This window comes from Acomys minous, assembly GCF_964271855.1.
Source record: "Acomys minous genome assembly, chromosome: 6".
NCBI classification, from domain to species: domain Eukaryota; kingdom Metazoa; phylum Chordata; class Mammalia; order Rodentia; family Muridae; genus Acomys; species Acomys minous.
The window spans coordinates 38,356,416-38,375,637 of record NC_140487.1 but is presented as its reverse complement, the minus strand read 5'-3'; the positions used below and the strand labels follow the sequence as shown (position 1 = coordinate 38,375,637).

The 19,222-nt window shown below is 44.9% G+C and overlaps 1 protein-coding gene across 8 annotated transcripts in view; it reads left to right on the top strand.

Annotated features, from left to right (window-relative positions):
* SRPK2 (SRSF protein kinase 2) overlaps positions 1-19,222 on the top strand; it is a gene marked incomplete at its 5' end in the record, with an annotated part of 194,658 nt that overhangs the window by 1,478 nt on the left and 173,958 nt on the right. For 2 of the 8 annotated variants that reach the window (XM_084788065.1, XM_084788059.1), the window contains 2 exons: positions 10,558-10,699; positions 11,253-11,307. The exons of 2 other annotated variants lie outside the window; for them this stretch is intronic. In XM_084788065.1, the coding sequence (XP_084644191.1) occupies positions 10,670-10,699; positions 11,253-11,307 (85 nt within the window). Of the gene's footprint in view, positions 1-10,557; positions 10,700-11,004; positions 11,155-11,252; positions 11,308-19,222 lie in introns of those variants that run through there. 4 more of the 8 variants (XM_084788064.1, XM_084788061.1, XM_084788066.1 and 1 more) reach the window with 4 other exon arrangements.

Genomic DNA, 19,222 nt, shown 5'->3' with positions numbered 1-19,222 from the left:
GTCCCAACCGTCAACATTATGTAGATGTCCTGAGTTTCCATTCTAAAATGAAGACTTTCCATCCATTTGTGTGGTTTGGTTTTGACTTCTCTGTGTATCGCTGGCTGGCCTTGAACTCAGAAAGCTGCCTGCCTCTACTTCCTGAGTGCTAGAATGAAAGGCGTGCAGCACCACCACCCAACTAGTCAGTCTTAACTATATCTGTTACACTAACTTGGCAGATGTATCAATAAGTGATTGTAGGAATGAAAGTACAAATGATACTTAGGAAAAATTTTCCTTCTGCCTGGGTATGGTAGCACACATTTTAAAAAAGTTCATTTATTATTATGTATACAATGCTCTCCCTGCATGTATACCTGCAGGGCAAAAGAGGACATTAGATCACATTATAGATGGTTGTGAGCCACCATGTGGTTGCTGGGAATTGAACTCAGGACCTCTGGAAGAGCAGCCAGTGCTCTTAACCTCTGAGCCATCTCTCCAGCCTGGTAGCACACATTTTTTTAATCTCCACATTCTAGAGGAAGAAGCAGGCAAAGTTCTGTGAGTTTGAGGGCAACCTGGTCAATATAGTGAGTTCCAGACCAGCTTACAGCTACATAGTGAGACTCTCTCTCTCCAAAAGCTTTTTTTCTTTTAAGATGTCATTCTACAGGGGGCTGGAGAGATGGATCCGCAGGTAAGAGCGCTTGCTGCTTTTGTTGGGGACCCCAGTTTAATCCCCAGCACCCCATAATGCTTCATAATCATCAGGAGCCCCAGTTCCTGTCACTCAACAGGCACGTGGTGCATACACATGCATGCAGGAAAAACCTTCATACAACGCCAGGAGTGGTGGTGCATGGCTTCAACCCCAGCACTTGGGGAGGCAGAGGTAGGTGAATCTGTGAGCTTGAAGCCAGCCTGGTCTACAGAGCAAGTTCTAGGACAGCCAGGACTACACAGAGAAACCATGTCTCAAAAGACCAAAAAAAAAATATTTTTTTCATACACATAAAGTAAAATAAATAAATCTAAAAAACTATAAAAAGAAAACACGTCATTCTAAAATGTGACACACATATAAGAAATGTTTAACTTTTAAGTCAGCATATATTAGGTGTATAATTTATATATATATATTTTTTTTCAGTGTCTAATATGGTATGTGTTTGTTTGATTAGTTTGTTGTATTTTCATTCATTAAGGTCAAAGCAATTCATAAATATTCCAGTTAAGGGTATAGTCCTCTCTGAGCTTAGGGAAGTAGAAATAACTGGTAAGGCGGCTCAAAGGACTTTAACCAACTGTTAGCATCTTAGTCAAGACCATTTTCTTAGCAGATCAGAGTTTTGTGTGTGGTTTTGGGTTTTTTACATTTAAAATCAGTGTGGTATATGTGAGCGAGCACTTGAGTGTGTGTCTGTGTGTTTGTATTCGTGTCTGTTTGTGCATGTATGTGTGTGTGTGTGCATGTGTGTGTGTACAATCAGAGGACACTGTCCAGAGTAGGTTCTTCCCCTCCACTGTGGGTTCTGGGGATGAAACTCAAGTTGTCTGCTCTGTGCGGCAAGAAATTTTAACTGCTGAGCCATCTTGCCAGCACTGTCTTAATTTTGTATAAGGTCTTGAATTGTGGTTCTTGGGCTTGCCTAGAAGTCACTGTGTAGTCCAGGTTTGAACATGTGATGATCCTTCTGTTTCTGGCATTCCCTCTGATCCCAGAGCTGAGAATATAGGGGTGAGTCACAATGCTCAACTTTGGTTGCTTTCTTTGTTTTTTTTTTTTTCTTCCCTCTCCTCCTCTGCTTTATTATGTTCTCATAAAATGCGTGGGTGGGGGGCAGGTGTAGCTGAGCCGCAGTGTGCTTGGGTAGCATGCATACAAGGTCCTGGGTTCGGTCTCCAGTACTGACCCCAAACAACACCAGCAACGAAAACAACCAAACAACCCAAGGACCCTATCACTAAACATGGTGCATATTCACTTGCTTTAGTCTCTGCCCTGGGGCAGAAGAGTGAGGTTCCCTAAGGAGATTTTCCTATGTTTCCCTGACTGCTACAGACACAAGTACTTAAATAACGCATGCCATATAAGAGGGACTTGGTGAGCATTTGTTTACCAGTTGAGCGTAGGGCTGGAGACAGGCTCAGCCGCTAAGACTGTAGACTGCTCTTGCAGAAGACTCAAGTTCATGTCCTAACATCCATGTGGGCGCTGGGTCACAACCTCCTGTAACTCTAGCTCCAAGGCATATGATGCCCTCTTCTGGGCTCTGTGGGCACCTGCACACATGTTGCTCTCTCTCTCTCATACACACACACACAGACATAGACACACACACACACAGACCAATAAGTAATAATAATCTTTAAAAATTGAATGCAAAAGATGCAATACACAAAGCTGGACACGTGTCACCTTTCCGGAGCTCTTATCTTGAGTTGCCTCCCACACGCCACAGTTTTACATTGCACTATTACACTTAGCTTCCTGTTGGTTTTAGTAATTAGTGCTTGTAGCATCCCTTCGACTTGTGGCACTATTCTTGCCTCTGCCTCAAATGCTGGGGTGACTGGTGTGCACCACCATGCTGCACTCACAATGTTTAAAAATTAGATGTTAGCTGGGCATGGTGGCATGCGCCCTTAATCCCACTGCTTAGAGGCAAGGGGTTGCTGTGAGTTTGAGGCCAGCCTGGTCTACAAATTGAATCCAGGACAGCCAGGGCTACACAGATAAACCCTGCATTGACAAATCAAAACAACAACCCAACCAACTAAACAAACAAAAACAAAAACAAAAAAAAGGTATTAAAGTGTATGTTCCCAGTACTAAGGGAGGCAGAAGCAGGCAGATCTCTTCCAGTCCAGGACAGCCAAGGCTACACAGAAAAACCCTGTCTCAAAAAAACAAGGAAGCAAAAAACAAAACAAAGCAAAGCAAAACAAAACAAAAAACAAAATAAACAAACAAAAAACCAAACAAAACAAAAACAAAAACCAAAAAACAAGGAAGCAAGCAAGCAAAGTATATGCTTTTAGTGGTCAAGTTCTGGAGTAAAAAACTTATCTTGAATAAAATGGTCATATAAACTGTTAATGGGCTACTTAAAGTAATAAAAGAAACTGATTTCAAATCCAGATCTCTTTTTTGTTTTGTTTTGTTTTTGTTCTTTGAGACAGGGTTTCTCTGTGTAGCCTTGGCTGTCCTGGACTCACTTTGTAGAGCAGGCTGGCCTCGAACTCACAGTGATCTGTCTGTCTCTGCCTCCCGAGTGCTGGGATTAAAGGCATGTGCCACCATGCCTGGCTGCAGATCTCCTTCATTTTAAAGCTTGTCATCCTCTCCATGAACAAATGTAAGCGTAGAGATATGCCTGTTTCTGGGACTGAATCAGGGATGGCACAAGAGTTCCTCAACATTCTGTGCCAGAAAGGGATGATCCATAACCAACAGTTCACATCCAAAGAGCACTAGAAAGTCAAAGGGTAATAAAGAAAAGCTAGGTGGTGTTGGTGCATACCTGTAATTCCAGGCACAGGGAGGCAGATGCAGTGGGAGCAGGGGTTTAAGACCAGCTGGTATGTTCATGGCTATCCCGGACTACATATGACCCCGTCTCAAAACAACAACCACCCACCAACTAGCCAAACAAACAACCAAACCAACAAAGAAAAGATAAAAACTGACAGTGATTGCTGACAAAATGGCTACCTAATATAAAAACTATGCAAAATATAAACACAAAACAACTAGGTAGATGGAGAAATAAAAGCTGGACATAAGCTGGAGTGTGGTGGTACACACATTTAATCTCAGTTTTCAGGGAGGCAGAGGCAGGTGCATCTCTGTAAATTTGAGGCCAGACTGAGTTACAGAATTCCAGGACAGCCAAAGCTACAAAGAGAAACCTTGTCTCGAAAAACTTCTGCCCTCACAAAAAAAACAAAAACAAAAACAAAAAAAACCAACATAAGAATGTGACTTGATCCCAGCACCTGGGAGGCAGAGACAGGTAGATTGACATGAGTTCAGGGCCAGCCTGGTCTACAAAGAGAGCCCAGGACAACTAGGGCTACACAGAGAAATTCTGTCTCAAAAAAAAAAAAAAAAAAAAAAAAAAAAAGAAAAGAACGTGACTTGAGTGCTTAGCGTATAGCTTATACAAGGCTCTGGATCAATCGGCAGTACATATATGGCCATGTATGTATATATGTATTTATGTATGTATGTATGTGTGTGTGTGTATATATGTATGTATTATGTATGTATGTATGTATGCCCACACATAGGCAAAGGCACAAAGATACACATACGCAAAAAAAATTCAGGCAAATAACATAGGACTGGCTGGGGATGTAGCACAGTGGGACCACACTTGCTTGCCTAATGGAGTTTTAGAATAAGTCTTCAGGGGCTGGAGAGATAGCTCAGCCGTTAAAGGCTAGGCTCACAGCCAAAAATATGAGTTCGGTTCCCAGCACCCACTGCTGTCTCTCTGGCCACAAAAACAAAGAAACAGACAAAAAACAAAACAAAACAGAAAACAAACAAACAAAAGAATAAGTCGTCAGGGCTGCAAAACAAACACAGTAAGTAGCAATAAGAGAAATGACAGCTGAGCCACACAGCCAACAGCGATGCAAAGGAATAGCAAGTACATATACAACCTTGTCGTTTGAATGAAGGTGAAGTTACTATATCATCAATGAACCATCGCGAACAATTCAGTGAGTGACATTGAACACACCATGGTGGTGGTTAGGGTTAGGGCTATCTGGCTACCTGGCTCTACGTTGCCATCACACTAGAACATAGTACTTAGCCTCTAAGCAGGTGCTTCTCTGTTTCCAGCTCCTCAAAATGTGGAAAACGCCAGTCTGCCCTCCATTGTTAATTCACCTAGTGTCCGGTCTGATTTTTTTTCCTCATAAATAGAATCATCCAGGATTTGACCTCTTGTGTCTGGACTTTTTCATTTACAAAGTGTTTTATGATTCATCCATGTTGTAGGACCTATCAGTATTGTATTCCTTTTGGGTGTGTGTGTGTGTATTTACCTATGAGCTGTATTCTCAGTACTTTGTTCTTTTTCTTTTTTCTTTTCTTTTGTGTGGATTAGTATTTTATTATGTAAGAAATTTCTTTTTAAAAAGTTTGAATAGATGGGCGTGGTGGTGCATGCCTTTAATCCCAGCACTCAGGAGGCAGAGGCAGGTGGATCACTGAGTTTGAGGCCAGCCTAATCTACAAAGTGAGTCTAGGATAGCCAAGGCTACACAGACAAACCCTGTCTCAAACCTCCCCCCCCAAAAAAAGTTTTTAGTAATTCTCTGCTGAGTTAGTTTGAGGCCAAGCAGAGTAATTCCAGACCAAGAGAGAAGCCAGATTGAACAAGTCAGCTGAGAGAAGAGTTTGAGCCACAACAGCTGAGTTGAAGCAGCCAGCCCAGAGCTCAGAAAGAACAAGAGTGAGCTTATTCAACAGTAAGTCTCAGAGGCTGAAAACATTCTAGGCCTAGATTAGATTGTACAGAGGCTAGAAGCTTCCAGGACTAGGCCTAGGTTAGCAGAAGGAGGCAGTGAGCCTCCCAGACACAACTGAGCTGGAAGACTAAAAGTTACTTTTACAGTTTTCTCCGTGTGTGTGTGTGTGTGTGTGTGTGTGTGTGTGTGATCTCTGTTTCTGTCTCTCTGTCTCTCTCTCTCCCCCTCCCTCCCTCTCCCTTTCTTTCCCTCTCTCCTCTCCTTTCCTCCCTCTCTCTCTCTCCCTCTCTGCCCGAGGATCAGGATGTAGCTCTCAGTTACTACTCCTATTATATTTGTGATGCCATGCTCCTTGACATGACAATCATGGACTAAACCTCTGAAACTGTAAGCCAGCCCCCAGTTAAATGTCTCCCTTTGTAAGAGTTGCGTTGGTCATGGTGTCTCTTCTGAGCAATAGAACAGCAACTAAGAATGAAGTTGGCACCATGAGTGGGGTATTACTGTGATAGGCCAGACCATGTTTTTGTTTAGAGAAATATGGAAGATTTTGGTTTAGAAAATCAATTGAAAGACTGAAGTGGGTTTAATGGGCCATTTTAGCAGGATCATGGAAGACAGGAGAGCAATATAAATATTAACAGTTTGGCTCAAGAGGTTTCAAGGGGGAATAATATTAATAAGTGGCCGAGATACCATTCTTTGATATTTTGGCAAAGAATATGGCTTGCTTTTGTTTTTGTTTTTGTTTCTGTTTTGCCTTTGTCCTAAAAAATCTGCCTGAGGCTAAATTGAAGAATTTTGGATTAATGGCATTGGAAGAGGAGATTTCAAGACATCCTAGCATTGCCATTGTCTTGTGGCTATTAGTGGTCACTCTTATGCAGGTTTATAATGAAAAGATAAGTTAGACAAAGAGAAAAATGCACAGTTTGAAGAGAGAAGGAGCACCAGGAAAGGTGATGTTAAGCCACATCCAGTGCTCAAGGAGATAAAAAACTTAAAGAAAAGCCTGATGCTAAGTAGAATAAAGGGAGTAGTGACCTCAGGGCAAGACCTACAGGTAAGCTTCTAACTTGTGGAAAGGAAGTACAGAGAGGAAAACCATCAACAACAGAAATTGGACACAGATATAAATGAAGGAGGGGACAGTTTCCAGCTCCAGCAAGCAGATTAATTTAGCAGCCTTGGTCACATGGTTCTGACTTTAGAGTCAAGGATACAAAAAGGGGGTTGTGAAATCTCTCTGGGGCTAAGGAAAGTTGCTGAGGCCAGGTGTGTGTCAGGGGTGTCCCAGCAAAGAGGCCCAATGTGATGCTGTGAAGGTGAAGCCTGGGTTGCCTTGGAGACCCCAAGATGTTGGAGATGCCAGAGCCACAGGAGACCTGCCAAAAGGAGCTGCAGCCTGGACAGGGAACCAGCCTGAGAGAAGTGTGTTGTAGTCAACAAAGCTGAAAGCAGTTGGGCATCTGAAGAGCGCTTTGACATCAGACACAGAGATGCAGAGTTTGGAGTTTGTCCAGCTGGTTTTCAGTCTTATTGGTCCACTATTTCCTCACTAAACTCCTTTTCTTCTCTTTTGGAATGGTAATGTATATCCTGTGCCGTTATATGTTGGAAGTGTGTTGTCATCAGCTGCTGCTGCTGCTGCTGCTGCGTTTCCCGCCAAGACATGTTTGGTTTTCCCTGTGTAGCCTTGGCTGTACTGGACTCACTTTGTAGACCAGGCTGGCCTTGAACTCACAGCGATCTGCCTACCTCTGCCTCTCATGTGCTGAGATTAAAGGCATGCACCACCCTGCCCGGTGTGATCTGCTTGTTAAAATTTGATTTTATGGGGATTGCAGCTAAGAGATTGTCATGAGTCTAGAAGACTTGGAACTACAAACTTTCAAACAGTCTGAGACTATGATGACTTATGGGGACTTTTGAAATTGGACTGAATACATTTTTGCATTATGGGGACCAGGGAGTGGAATGTGATGGCTTGAATAAGAATGCGCCCCCCCCCCCCCATAGGTTCATCTATTTAAATGTTTAGTCACTGGGGAGCTGCATTCTTTGAAAGGATGCCAGCCTCAGGCCCAGCCCCAGCCCAGTCCACCCCCCTGCCCCCCTCAACCCCCCACCCCCCCACCCTCCCGCTCGAATTACATGCATGCTGCCATGTTCCCTGCCATGATGATAATGGACTAAACACCAAATAAATACTTTCTTTTGTAAGAGTTAGATGGGTCATAGTGTTGCTCCACAGAAATACACATGACTAGGACACAGGATATTGCTATTTAGTTCTGGCTGGCTTGGAACTTGTAACCTTCCTCCTGCCACTTCCTATTGATTGCTTGTATTACAGCCCCCATCCCAACACCTTCCACATTTTGGTCACTATTATACTGTAGATATTAACCTTCATGTCCAAAGATTGATTTATTTGCTTTTTGATTCAGAAAAGTGTCAAGTAGCCCTATCTGGCTCAGAATGTAGGCTGGTCTGGAACTCATCTCCTTGTCTTTGCTTCCTGTGCTGGCCTCATAGGCTTAAATCAAAGATTCATCTGTCTGTAACTCTTGTGAGAACTGTTGTCAATTCTATGATTAGTTTTTGAGGAACTGACAAACTTAATGTTCTAATGTTCTAAAATGCAAGAGTTCCAGAATGAGCTGGGTGTGGTGGCGCACACCTTAATCCCAGCACTTGGGAGACAGAGGCAGGTGGATCTCTGTGAGTTCAAGGCCAGCCTGGTCTACAAAGTGAGTCCAGGGCAGCCAAGGCTACACAGAGAAATCCTGTCTGGAGCAACAACAACAACAACAACAACAACAACAACAACAACAACAACGACACCTAAACAAAAGAACAGCAATGAATCCCCCCAAACAACAACAAAGATCCAGATTGCTCACTACTCTGTATTTTTTCTGTTTTCTTTTTCTGGTATCTGGGAAGTGAACCTAGGTAGGGTCCTATTAATACATCCTGGTAAACATCCTACCTCTAAGCTATATTCCCAGTCCCGCCCCCCTCTTTCTTTTTCTTTGAGATAGGGTTTTGCTATATAGCTGGGGCTGGCCTGGTATGCTCTGTGGCTTAGGCTGTTAAGACAACACTTCTCTTTAGTGCTTCAGTCGTAGGTGTGAACCAGGCTTGACTTTGTATTTTCTGTTTTAAAGGAATGTAGTCATGCCAGCTGTGAAGTGGGATCTCATTTTGCATTTGCTTTGCAGATCTGTAATGATTAATGGTTCGAAACATCTTGCTATGTACTTGTTGGTCAGTTCCATGTCTATTCAAGTCCTTTACCAGTCTCCCTTAAGAAAAAAAAAAAAGGCTTTCCTGGAAGAGTGGGAGGAAGATAGAGGGAGCCTGAGGGGTCACGGACACCACAAGAAGACCTACATAGTCAGGGCCCATGGGGCCTCACAGAGACAGAACCACCAACCAAAGAGCATGCATGGGCAGAACCTAGACCCCCTACACATATGTAGCAGATGTACAGTTTGGTCACCATGTGGGTTACCTAACATCGGGAGTAGGGGCTGTCTCTGGCTCTGTGGCCTACCTTTGGATCCCTTTCCCCTAGCTGGGCTGCCTTGTCTGGCTTCAGTGGGAGAAAGATGCTCTTAGTCTTGCTGTGACTTGAGGTGCCAGGGTGGGTTGGTACCCCTTAGGGGCCTCCCCTTCTCTGAGGAGAAGGGGAAGTAGGGATGGGGGCCATGAGGGTGGGGTTGGAAGGAGAGGAGGGAGGGGCCTGGGATCCTGCTGTAAAATGATTAACTAAATAAAATTTAAAAATACTTGAAAAAAAAAAAACAACCCACCAAGTGGAAAAGTTGCCCTTTCGTGGATAAATGATGAATGTATCATCCATAATGGAATAAACTGACATCTTGCTGTGCTGAGTCACACAGGCACCATCTATACAGAACACTCAAATGGCTGAACTTGACTGGAGTACTAGACAAAATCAAAATTGAGAAACATCCTGCAGACAGAACTAGATTCCTCAAAATAGCCACTGTTAGGTGGTTCATGCCTGTTTTTCTCTCATTTCAGAAGCTAAGGCAAGAGGCCTGCAGCAAATGTGCAATTAGATTAGCTTGTAAACTCAAGGCCAGCCTTATGGGCACAGGGAACAAACAAACGCAGTCTCAAACAAACCCGGGCTTAAAAAAAAAAAAAAAAAAAAAAAAAAAAGACCCAAGTAATGACCTTGGGTTGGAAGAAAGTGTCACCAAATATTGCAATATTTTATTGGAATATTTCAGAAATGAGAACAATGGCATATAAATTACACATGTATAGTATTGGATTTTCTGAGAATGAAAATGGCATTCTGATTATGTAGAAAAATATCTTTGTTCTTCGTAGATACGCATTGAATGTTTAGGGGTCGAACGCAACAGTCTGCAAACTACTGAATGATTCAGCAAAATAAACCATGCACACACAACTTGGGGAAAAAAACCTAGTGAGTGTGTGCCAATAGTGCCAACCATTGCATGTTTCTCGTACTTTTTGAAAATAAAAAAATGGAGGAAAAAAATCTCTTCAAACTCAAAGCGGCCTTTCTTGTTTGTTGGGACTTCTTTAGAGAAAGACTCAATGATACAGTTGTAACTGAATGATACAAAGAACTGAATGCTCAGGACATGTGCCTTTGAAAGGCACTGTAATTGTTTAACGAGACAAGAGAACACTGAGGTGGTAACTATGTGCCAGTGAGCTTGATTCACATCTTAGGTAGCCTGGGAAGGTGGAAAGAGAAGCCAGCTAGGCTTGAATACGGATCCGGGCTCATACAACTGTTTGACCTATTTAGGGTTCAGTTTCCCCATTGTAGGAGGAAGAAAAATAAGTGCTCCGCATGATTGTTTTAAGCTCTCATCTCATGGTATTTAGAAAACTGGGCTTCATGCGACAAACTTTCCTTTCAAGCTATGTACATCTTTTCCTTCATTAAACTCACGCAGCCCCATGGGAGTAGGAAAAGAGGAAATCACTTCTCCAAGGTCATACAGACACTCAAGGACCCAGGTTTCCCAGCTCTTGGTCTTGTGCCCTTTCCACGCCCGCCGGAGAGGAGGAAGCGGCGCTCATGGGGGATGCAAGGATGTAGAAGCGCAAAGGGACAGAAGAGGCCCGGGGCGAGAGAGGTGGTAGGAGACCCACGAAGGCGCCGGCCAAGGAAGGGCACATGGAGAGGCGTGCGGCACGACCGGCCGGGGTGCGCAGTAGAGGGTGGGAGGAAGGGTCGCGAGGCTGGGCCTTCAGCCCAGGAGCGGGCGGCCTGCGGCGGCGGCCCTAGGGCCAAGGTGGCGGAGGCAGGCTGCGGGAGGCATGGCGCGGGAGGCCGTGGGCGCGCGCGCGGGCCGCCTTTCCGCACAGGTGGGCTGCGGAGCCGGCGAGACTCGCAGAAGGGCGGCGGCCCGGGTCCGGACCCCTGCGCGCCGGAGGCGCGGAGGGGGGCGCGGAGGGGGCGGGGCCGTGGGGCGGGGCCGCGGGGGCGGGTCCCATTGGCCCCCGCGGGAGCGGCCGCGGCGGCGCAGGCGCGGTTCCCGCCTCCTCGGCCGGCGAACGAGTAGAGGCTGCATCCCGGTGCGGCTGGTTGTCGTGTCGCCACCGCCTCCGCCGCGGAGCCCCCCGCCCGGCTGCCCGGAGTCGGAATGAGCTCCAGGAAAGGTGAGCGGCGCGCGCTCCCCCCCGCCCCCCGCCCCCCGGCCTCGCGGCCCGCAGGCGGCCGGCCCGACCGTTAATGTGTCTTCTCTCTCTCTCCACAGTGCTGGCCATTCAGGCCCGAAAGCGGAGGCCGAAAAGAGAGAAACATCCGAAAAAGTGAGTCCGCGCGGCGCTCGGTCCTGGCCCTGCCCCGCCCCGCCGAGGGTTGCTCGCGGCCGCGCAGCCACAGCTTCCCGGTCCCCGGGCCGCGGGCGGTGGGTCTCCCGGGACGCGGCGCCGGCTCTGCGTGCCCCGGCGGGGGAGGGGCTGGGGGAGGGGCGCGCGGCCACGGGTTCCGGAGCTGCGACCTGGCCAGGCGGCCTGCGAGCCGCCCGGGCTCTGCGCTCGACCCTGCACCTCGCGCCCCTGAACCTCATCCCGCGCCCCGGTCCCGGCGCCCCCAGCCCCTGATCCATGCCCGCGATCCGCACCCCAGTTCCTGCCTCCACCGGTCTGATAAGGGGGCACGGGAGGAAGGCGGCGGCGCGGTTGACACCTGGGCTGCGGGAGCCTGTGTGCACTGCCGCCTCTGCCTCCTCCCGGTCCTGCCTGGGCCATCCTGCTGAAAACCCGAGCTGCTTGTCAAGTGGTTTGGCCCCGGGCGTGTTCCTGGCGCGAGTTCAGCTCCCGGAGCAGTGCGTTTCGGCGCTCGGGTTTTTCATTCGAAACTTTCTGCTCGGGTCGAGCGTTACTTGCGTGCTGCGGCTGCGCCCAGGTCGCTCGCTGCAGCGGACGGTGGGCGTGTGCGCGGGCGGGTCCCGCGTGGTGTTCGGGACTGGATCCATCGGCTAGTGAGTGATATTTTCAAATGTGCCAGCGCCAGCCACCTCCAGGCTGGACGTGCAGCCCAGTAGGGCGGCAGCTGCCAGAGCTGCCTTTCCCGGAGAGCTGGGTGTTCCGAGGCGACAGAGCGCCGCCGCGTGTTCCTTTTTCCACCCATGATGGGGTTTTGCCGGACCAGCGTTCAACACCGTTGCTCACATTGGTTACTTCGCTGTTCCTTTTGCTCCAGAAATTTGTGTGTGGTATCTTTGATAGTACGATAAACGACAGAGTCGCCTTTAAAACTGGGAAATATTTGTCTATCTTTATTTTGCAGGGGGTGGGATGCCTCTCTCCTCTCCCAGTTGGTGGCGGTGGTTCTCATTATTCATATTGCCTTTAGCCGCAGCCTTGCGGATTTCCCACCCATTTGGTGGCCTCTAGGAAAACAGGCAGTCATTGCTAGTTTGGAGGAATTTTACAACAAGATTGTCTTCATTCAAAATTGAATGTAACCTGACTATATTTATAGGACTTCCTAAGATAAAAATCTCTTCTCAGGAATCAAAAAGATTTGAAAAACTGGAAGGTAAAAATTTAAAAAGGAAAAAAAAAGTTTATTATTTTGTGTGTGTTTGAGCCCTGTCGCCTGTGGAAGTCTAGGAACAACTCTGACCCTAGCTGCGGAGGCTGAGCAGGATCCGGCCTGGCTGACGCGCAGATGGGAGCTACCTGGGAATGCCTGGTCTGTAGGTTTAAAAAATAAAAACAAAAACAGACCGGAGATCAAACTTCGGTTGGCAGGCCCGGTGATAAGCACCTTTACCCTCTGAACCATCTCCCGGGCTCAGATATCAGATACAGATATCTAAATTTTGAAATGAATGTAGGCTTCTGATAGTTTAGGGTGCTTTTAAACTATTGCTTTTTCCAAGCAGTTAAGGGCACAAGCCTTTTAATCCTTGCATTCGGGAGGCAGGATCTCTGGGAGTTCAAGGCCAGCCTGATCTTCAGAGTGAGTTCCAGGGCATCCCGGGCTACACAGAAACACTATCTCAAAAACCAAAACCAAACCAAACCAAAAAGCACCACCACCACCACCAAAATAAAATAGTGCTATCACGAGGCTGAGAGATAGCTCAGTGGTTAAGAGTGCTTCTTGCTCTTGCAGAGGAAACTTGTTGGGTCCCCAGCATCCAAATGATGGTTCACAACCACCTATATCTCCAGTTCCAGGGGATCTGATGCCTTTAGATTGTGAGCACCTGTGATTGATTGATATATATATTTTCAAAACCCATACAAATAAGCCTTAAACCATATTTTTAAGTAGTGCTAACTCAAGCTAATCAGAACCTTTTTTCTTTTTCTTTCTTTCTTTTTTTTTGTGAACCACTGAAATTTAGCAGATATCTGAACAAGTGCTTGGGTTTAATTGTAGCTTTCAGTTCAAAGCATTGATTTATTTACTTCCACATAGCTCATAATGCTCAGAAACAAAAAGGATCCAGGAAGTGATGTCCTATGCCTGAAACCCAGTACTCAGAGGGGACAGAGGCTGGTGGGTTTCTGAGTTCAAGGCCAGCCTGGTTTCAGGATGGTTAGGGCTACACAGAGAAACATGTCTTAAAAAAAACAACAACAAAACAAAACCCAAAACAAAAACAAAAAACAAATAAAGAGAAAAAGGAGTTGAGAAATCGTGGCTCTGCTTTTTAGGATAGCTATTTTTCTGTGTATAAATACACATTTATCTGTGAGCATACTACATGTTCACATAGGAGAAAATTACTTTTGGTTGAGTAAGCATATATCATTTATTTCATTATTTTTTTGTTTCAGAGTCTGACTTTCATAATGGTCAAGGGTCTTTGCTTAAGTTTGGATTTGTGATATGTGAAGAATTAGGAATATCCACATACTTAGTCTAATCTTTGTTTTGTTTGGTTTTTTGAGTTGGGGGTTTCTCTGTTTAGTCCTGCTTGTCCTAGAATTCCCTCTGTAGACCAGGCTTGCCTCAAACTTAGAGAGATCCAGCTGCCTCTCAAGTGTTGGGATTAGAAACGCATGGCACCTCTGCCAGGAATTTATCTAGCCTCATATCACTTAGCCAGTCTCTTCCATTATGTAGTGTGTTTGAAGGAACAAAAAACAATTTATGATAGGAGGCACTGGCTCGATATGAAAGGTGTTATCAGTAAGAACCCAACTCAAATAAGTGACTGTGGTGAGTTTTCACTTTGTTTTTGGAATCAAGACATTTAAAGTAATTGATATAATAAAGTATATGTGTTCAACATATATTTGTGTGCCTTAGAAGACCATGAGAGAGCTTTATACAAGATGTGTGATTTTTCACTTAGGTTTTTTGAATCAAGATATTTAAAATAATCGATGGATGTAATTGCTCATGTGTTCAACATACATTTGTGCGCCTTAGAAGATGATGCTTTGCACATGACAGTGATACCCTGTGAAGCTTAACATCTGGAGGTTTTTCTTTTCTTTCTTCTTTTTTTTGGCTTGGTTGGTTGTTTTTTTTCAGACAGGGTTTCTCTGTGTAGCTCTAGCTGTCCTCAAACTCACTTTGTGGCCTCAAACTCACAGAGATCCATCTGCCTCCCAAGTACTAGGATTAAAGTTGTGTGCCACTACTGCCCGGCAAAATGTGGAGGCTTGAACAGAGCCAGGAAGGTAATTTTAGATTGTGCTAAGGAACAGGGCAAAAACATGGGACAACTCTGTACCAGTCTAATAGTGACTAATACTAATCAGATGACATCTGCCAGTCACTGCTGTTTGCATGCATTTCTACATAGTGACGCACTGTGAGGTGGACGCTGCTCTTCATCGTTTTCCGATAAGAAGTAGGGACACAGCAGATAACAAGCTAGCTGTTAGCTGAGTCTAGGCAGCCAGGGTTCAGAGGCTACATCAACTTTGAGGAAATGATGTTTGACAGAAACTAGGATGAGGAGAGGAAGGAGTGGACTGGGGCTGTGTGATGAACCCAAAGGTCAGGATGGTTAGGCGGTAGATTCAGAGGTGGCTCCGAGGCAGGTGCGGCTCACGTAGGCCATTGGAGGCTTATGTCTGGGCAGGATGGTGTCATTCCTCCCTGAAGAACATTGGCTGAGTGTGGGGGTGGGAGTGAGACCAGCTAGCGTGTCGGATCGGACGTAATCAGTGAGCCTGTGCTCTAGGTTCAAGGAATGGCACTGGGTCTGGGGCCTTGAGGTTTGCTTCATTTCACAGCCAGCTCCGACAGGTTAGAATCACCTGCTTTGTTTGGATCAATATTCAAGTGTCCTGACAGCGAGTGTTTTTGTCTTTTAAGTCCAGGGGAGACTAATTAATCTGTGGAGTGACTGTTTGGGCCTGACGCAGTGTGATCTACTTTTGTCATTACTTCCTTGTTATGTGCAAACTGACTTTTCATTACTATTAGTTCATTTATTAAATGACTTGACTTGAGCCCCCTCCCGGTGTGTTTATGTAGTGCATCTAGTCTCAGAATTGAGGTCCTTTTGCATCAACCTCCATTCTGAAGGACTTGAGGTGGGACACTATCCTGTGGTGAGAGCTTACTTTTTTTAGTACTTGAGGTTTGTAGTTATCAGGAATACTTTCTGTTCAGTGTATTTTGCTTCTTATTAATTTTAGTGTTTGAGAGTGTAAGTGGCAGGGCGTCACTGTATTCTTATTCAACCATTACGTTGATTTAGCCCCCCACCTCCTTTCTTTTTTTGGGCAGGGTCTCCATGACATAATCCTCTTGCCTCAACCTGGATATTGTTGGGATTACAGGTATGCACTGTCGTATTTCAATCATGAGTTTTCTGTGTAAGCTGTATCTCATACACATAATTTTGCCTTAGGTCATTTATGTATGTAAGTAATTAAAAAAATTTTTTTTGAGATGGTCTTATATAATTTGGCTCGCCTTAAACTCACTATACAGTCAGCATTGATCCTCCTTCCAAGGATTGGAATCACAAAACTCACACCAAGATGTCTGTCTTGTCTCTGATATTTGTTACTATTTTTGGAGGGGGCACTGGGAGCAAGCTGCAGAGGTTCATGAGTAGTGGGCACACCCCTAACAATGACTGTGTGCCCAGTCACATGACTTACCGAGACAGAATTCAAAAATATAAACATTTTCTTTTAGAGATCTGGGTGTGGTGGTGTACTTTCAAAGGCACAGTTGCTTGTGGAGGCTGAGACAGGAGGATTTCTTAAACCCTGACGTATATGGTCATCCTGGGAAGCAGGGAGATCTGATCTTAAAAACATGGCTTTTGTTTTTTATTGATTTTTCTTCGAGAGATGGAACCCAGGGCCTCACTTGCCCTAATCTGTGTTCCTTTTGTACAAGGTAGTATAGCCACAGTGAATGACAATACATGGCTTTGTCTTGGGTTTCTTTCTTTTAGCATGCTTTCAAGGCTCATCCATGTTTTAGCCTGTATTGGCATTGCATTTGTTTATATTTCCAAGTAACATTCCATTATATTGATTGGATTTTATTTATCCACTCAGCCATTATTGGGCATGAGGGCAGTTTCTGATTAGGGCCTACACTTGATTTCTAAACTTCAAAACTCTTTGGAATAGTTCATTTGAAATAATTTGACTCATAAACTGATTTTTAAAATACTGGCGTTGTCTGTATAACAATCATTTGCCTCTGTTCCACAAAACCATAGGAATAGTGCCAAACTAGGAAGTTGACATTGAATACACACATGCACACACATACACACACACACAAACACACACACACACACACACACCCCTACCTATGTTAGGAATTTAAACCCCAACTGAGCCATCTTTCCAGCCTATACAAAATACTCTAAAGAAAATCTACTTGGGAGCTGGGCTAGCTTTTCCGAGGCAGTGGAGGATGTATTTCAGGCCAACAGGCTTTTAATGAGGCATTGTCTTATTTAAAATATGCAAACAAATGACAACAATAAAAAATATTTGGCTTTCACTAGTTGTTAAGTGTATCTTTCCTGCTGTAGTGCTATCATATTTTAGCACTTGCTTGGATTTGTGTAACTACCATAAGCAAGATGCAGAACTGTTTCCTCACAGCTAACCTCCTGTTACTCCTGTTCCCACACAGTCCCTGTGAGCACTAATGGTTTTGACACTTTGGGAATGTTGGTAAACAAAGCTACACACTATCAATATGTAACTTTTTGATATGTCTTTATTGTTGTAACAGGGTCTCCCCATTTAGTCCTTGGTCACCTGGAACTTGCTATGTATACTGGGCTTGTCTGGAACTCCAGGGGACCCACCTGTCTTTGCCTCCAGGGATTAAAGGTGTATACCACCAAGCAGAGCCTTCTCTGCATGCCTTTGAGGTTCTTTCACAGTGTTGTCTGCATCAGTAGTTGTAGCTCCTCCTTTGTTTGTGGATGCTTGGCATGAAAGCAGAGTCTTAGCTTGCTAACAAAGCATCATACACCCTTTTGCCCGCCCCCTCCCCCCTTACTGTTGAGACAGGTTTCCTGTAACTTAGGCTGTTCCTGATTTTCTGCCTCTGGTTTTGGAGTGCTGGGATTAAAGGTGCAAGCTGACTTTTCCCTTTTGAGCTAGGTAAGCGCTTAACAAATGAGCTCTCTCCCCAGCCCTTACTTTACTTAAAAATTAACAGTGCACACCTTTAATCCCAGCACTCAGGAGTCAGAGACAGAATATTTTTGTGAGTTCAAGGCCAGAGACTTTGTCTCAAAAAATATTACTTGTGTATGTGTGTCTGCATGTCTGCATGATGTATATGTGTACAATTGGACCATGGTGCATGTGGAGATTAGAGAAAAACTTTGTGGAGTTGCTCTTTTAGACCTTTATGTGAGATCTGGGGAATTGAACTCAGGTCACTGGGCTTTTACAATAAGCACCTTTAATTTTACCTTAAAAAATTTTATGAGTGTGTGTATGTGTGTGTGTGTGTGTGTGTCTGAATGTTTGTATGTCCACTGCATGCATATCTAAGCTCATGGACATCAGAAGAGGGTGTTTGGGATCCTCTCTAGAACTGGACGTAGATGCTTGTGGGTGCTGGGAACTGAGCCTGGGTCCTCTGCAGGCACAGTAAACTACTAAGCCATCTCTTCAGCTCCCTAAGTTTACCTTTTAGAGAGCTGTATAAAGGCTGGAGAGATGGCTCAGCAGTTAAGAGCTCTGGGTGTTCTTCCAGAGGACCCAGGTCCATTTCCTAGCACCCATTATGGTGTCTTACAACTGTCTGTAACTCCAATCACAAGAGATGTGACACTGTTTTCTGTAACTCTAGTTATAAGAAATGTGACACTGTTTTCTGGCCTCTGTGGGCACTGCAGATGTGGTGTGGAGACATACAGGCAAAGAAAATACCCATACACATAAAATAAAAAAAGGTTTTTTTCTTTTAAGCTAAAAAAATAAAAAAAGTTGTATGTAGTAATGACGCACCATGTCAAATGTCAGTGTTTCAGTGTTATATAGATTGTGTATGTTAAAATCATATTTAAATGTATCTATTTATTTTTTGAGACAGTGTTTTTCTGTCTAGCCTGGCTGTTCTGGACTCACTTTGTAGACCAGGCTGGCTTGGAACTCAAAGATCTGCCTGCTCTGCCTCCCAAGTGCTGGCATTAAAGTGTGCACATCCCACTCAATATATCCACTTTCTTTATATTTACTTAAACATTTATCACTAAAAAATTTTTATTTATTATGTATACAGTGTTCTACCCACACACTAGAAGAGGGCACCAGATCTCATTATAGATGGTTGTGAGCCACCATGTGGTTGCTGGGAATTGAATTCAGGACCTCTGGAATAGTAGCCAGGGCTCTTAACCTCAGAGCCACCTCTCCAGCCCCCCATTTGTCATTTTTGTTACTGTAAAATATTCAAAATGTCCCTAGCTCTTGGAAGTGTACCACACTTTGATATTTAGTTCTGTATCATTGTCCATAGCATGCATGAGGCTTGTGGTCTCAGGAGGGACTTAGTCCCTCTAGCCTGGCTTTGTATCTTCTGTAACCTAGGCACCTGGTAACCCTTCGTTCTGTTCTCAGCTTTGTGAGATCAACTGTGAGCAAGATTACCAAGTGCGTGTCTTAGTGTGCTCGGCATAGTTCACGCGCTGATCTCCAGGTCCATCTATTTTGTTGCAGATGACAGGGTTTTTATGACAGTATTATTCTACTGTGTATATGTACATTTTCTTCAGTCCTTCTTCAGTTGGTGGACACCTAGGTTGTT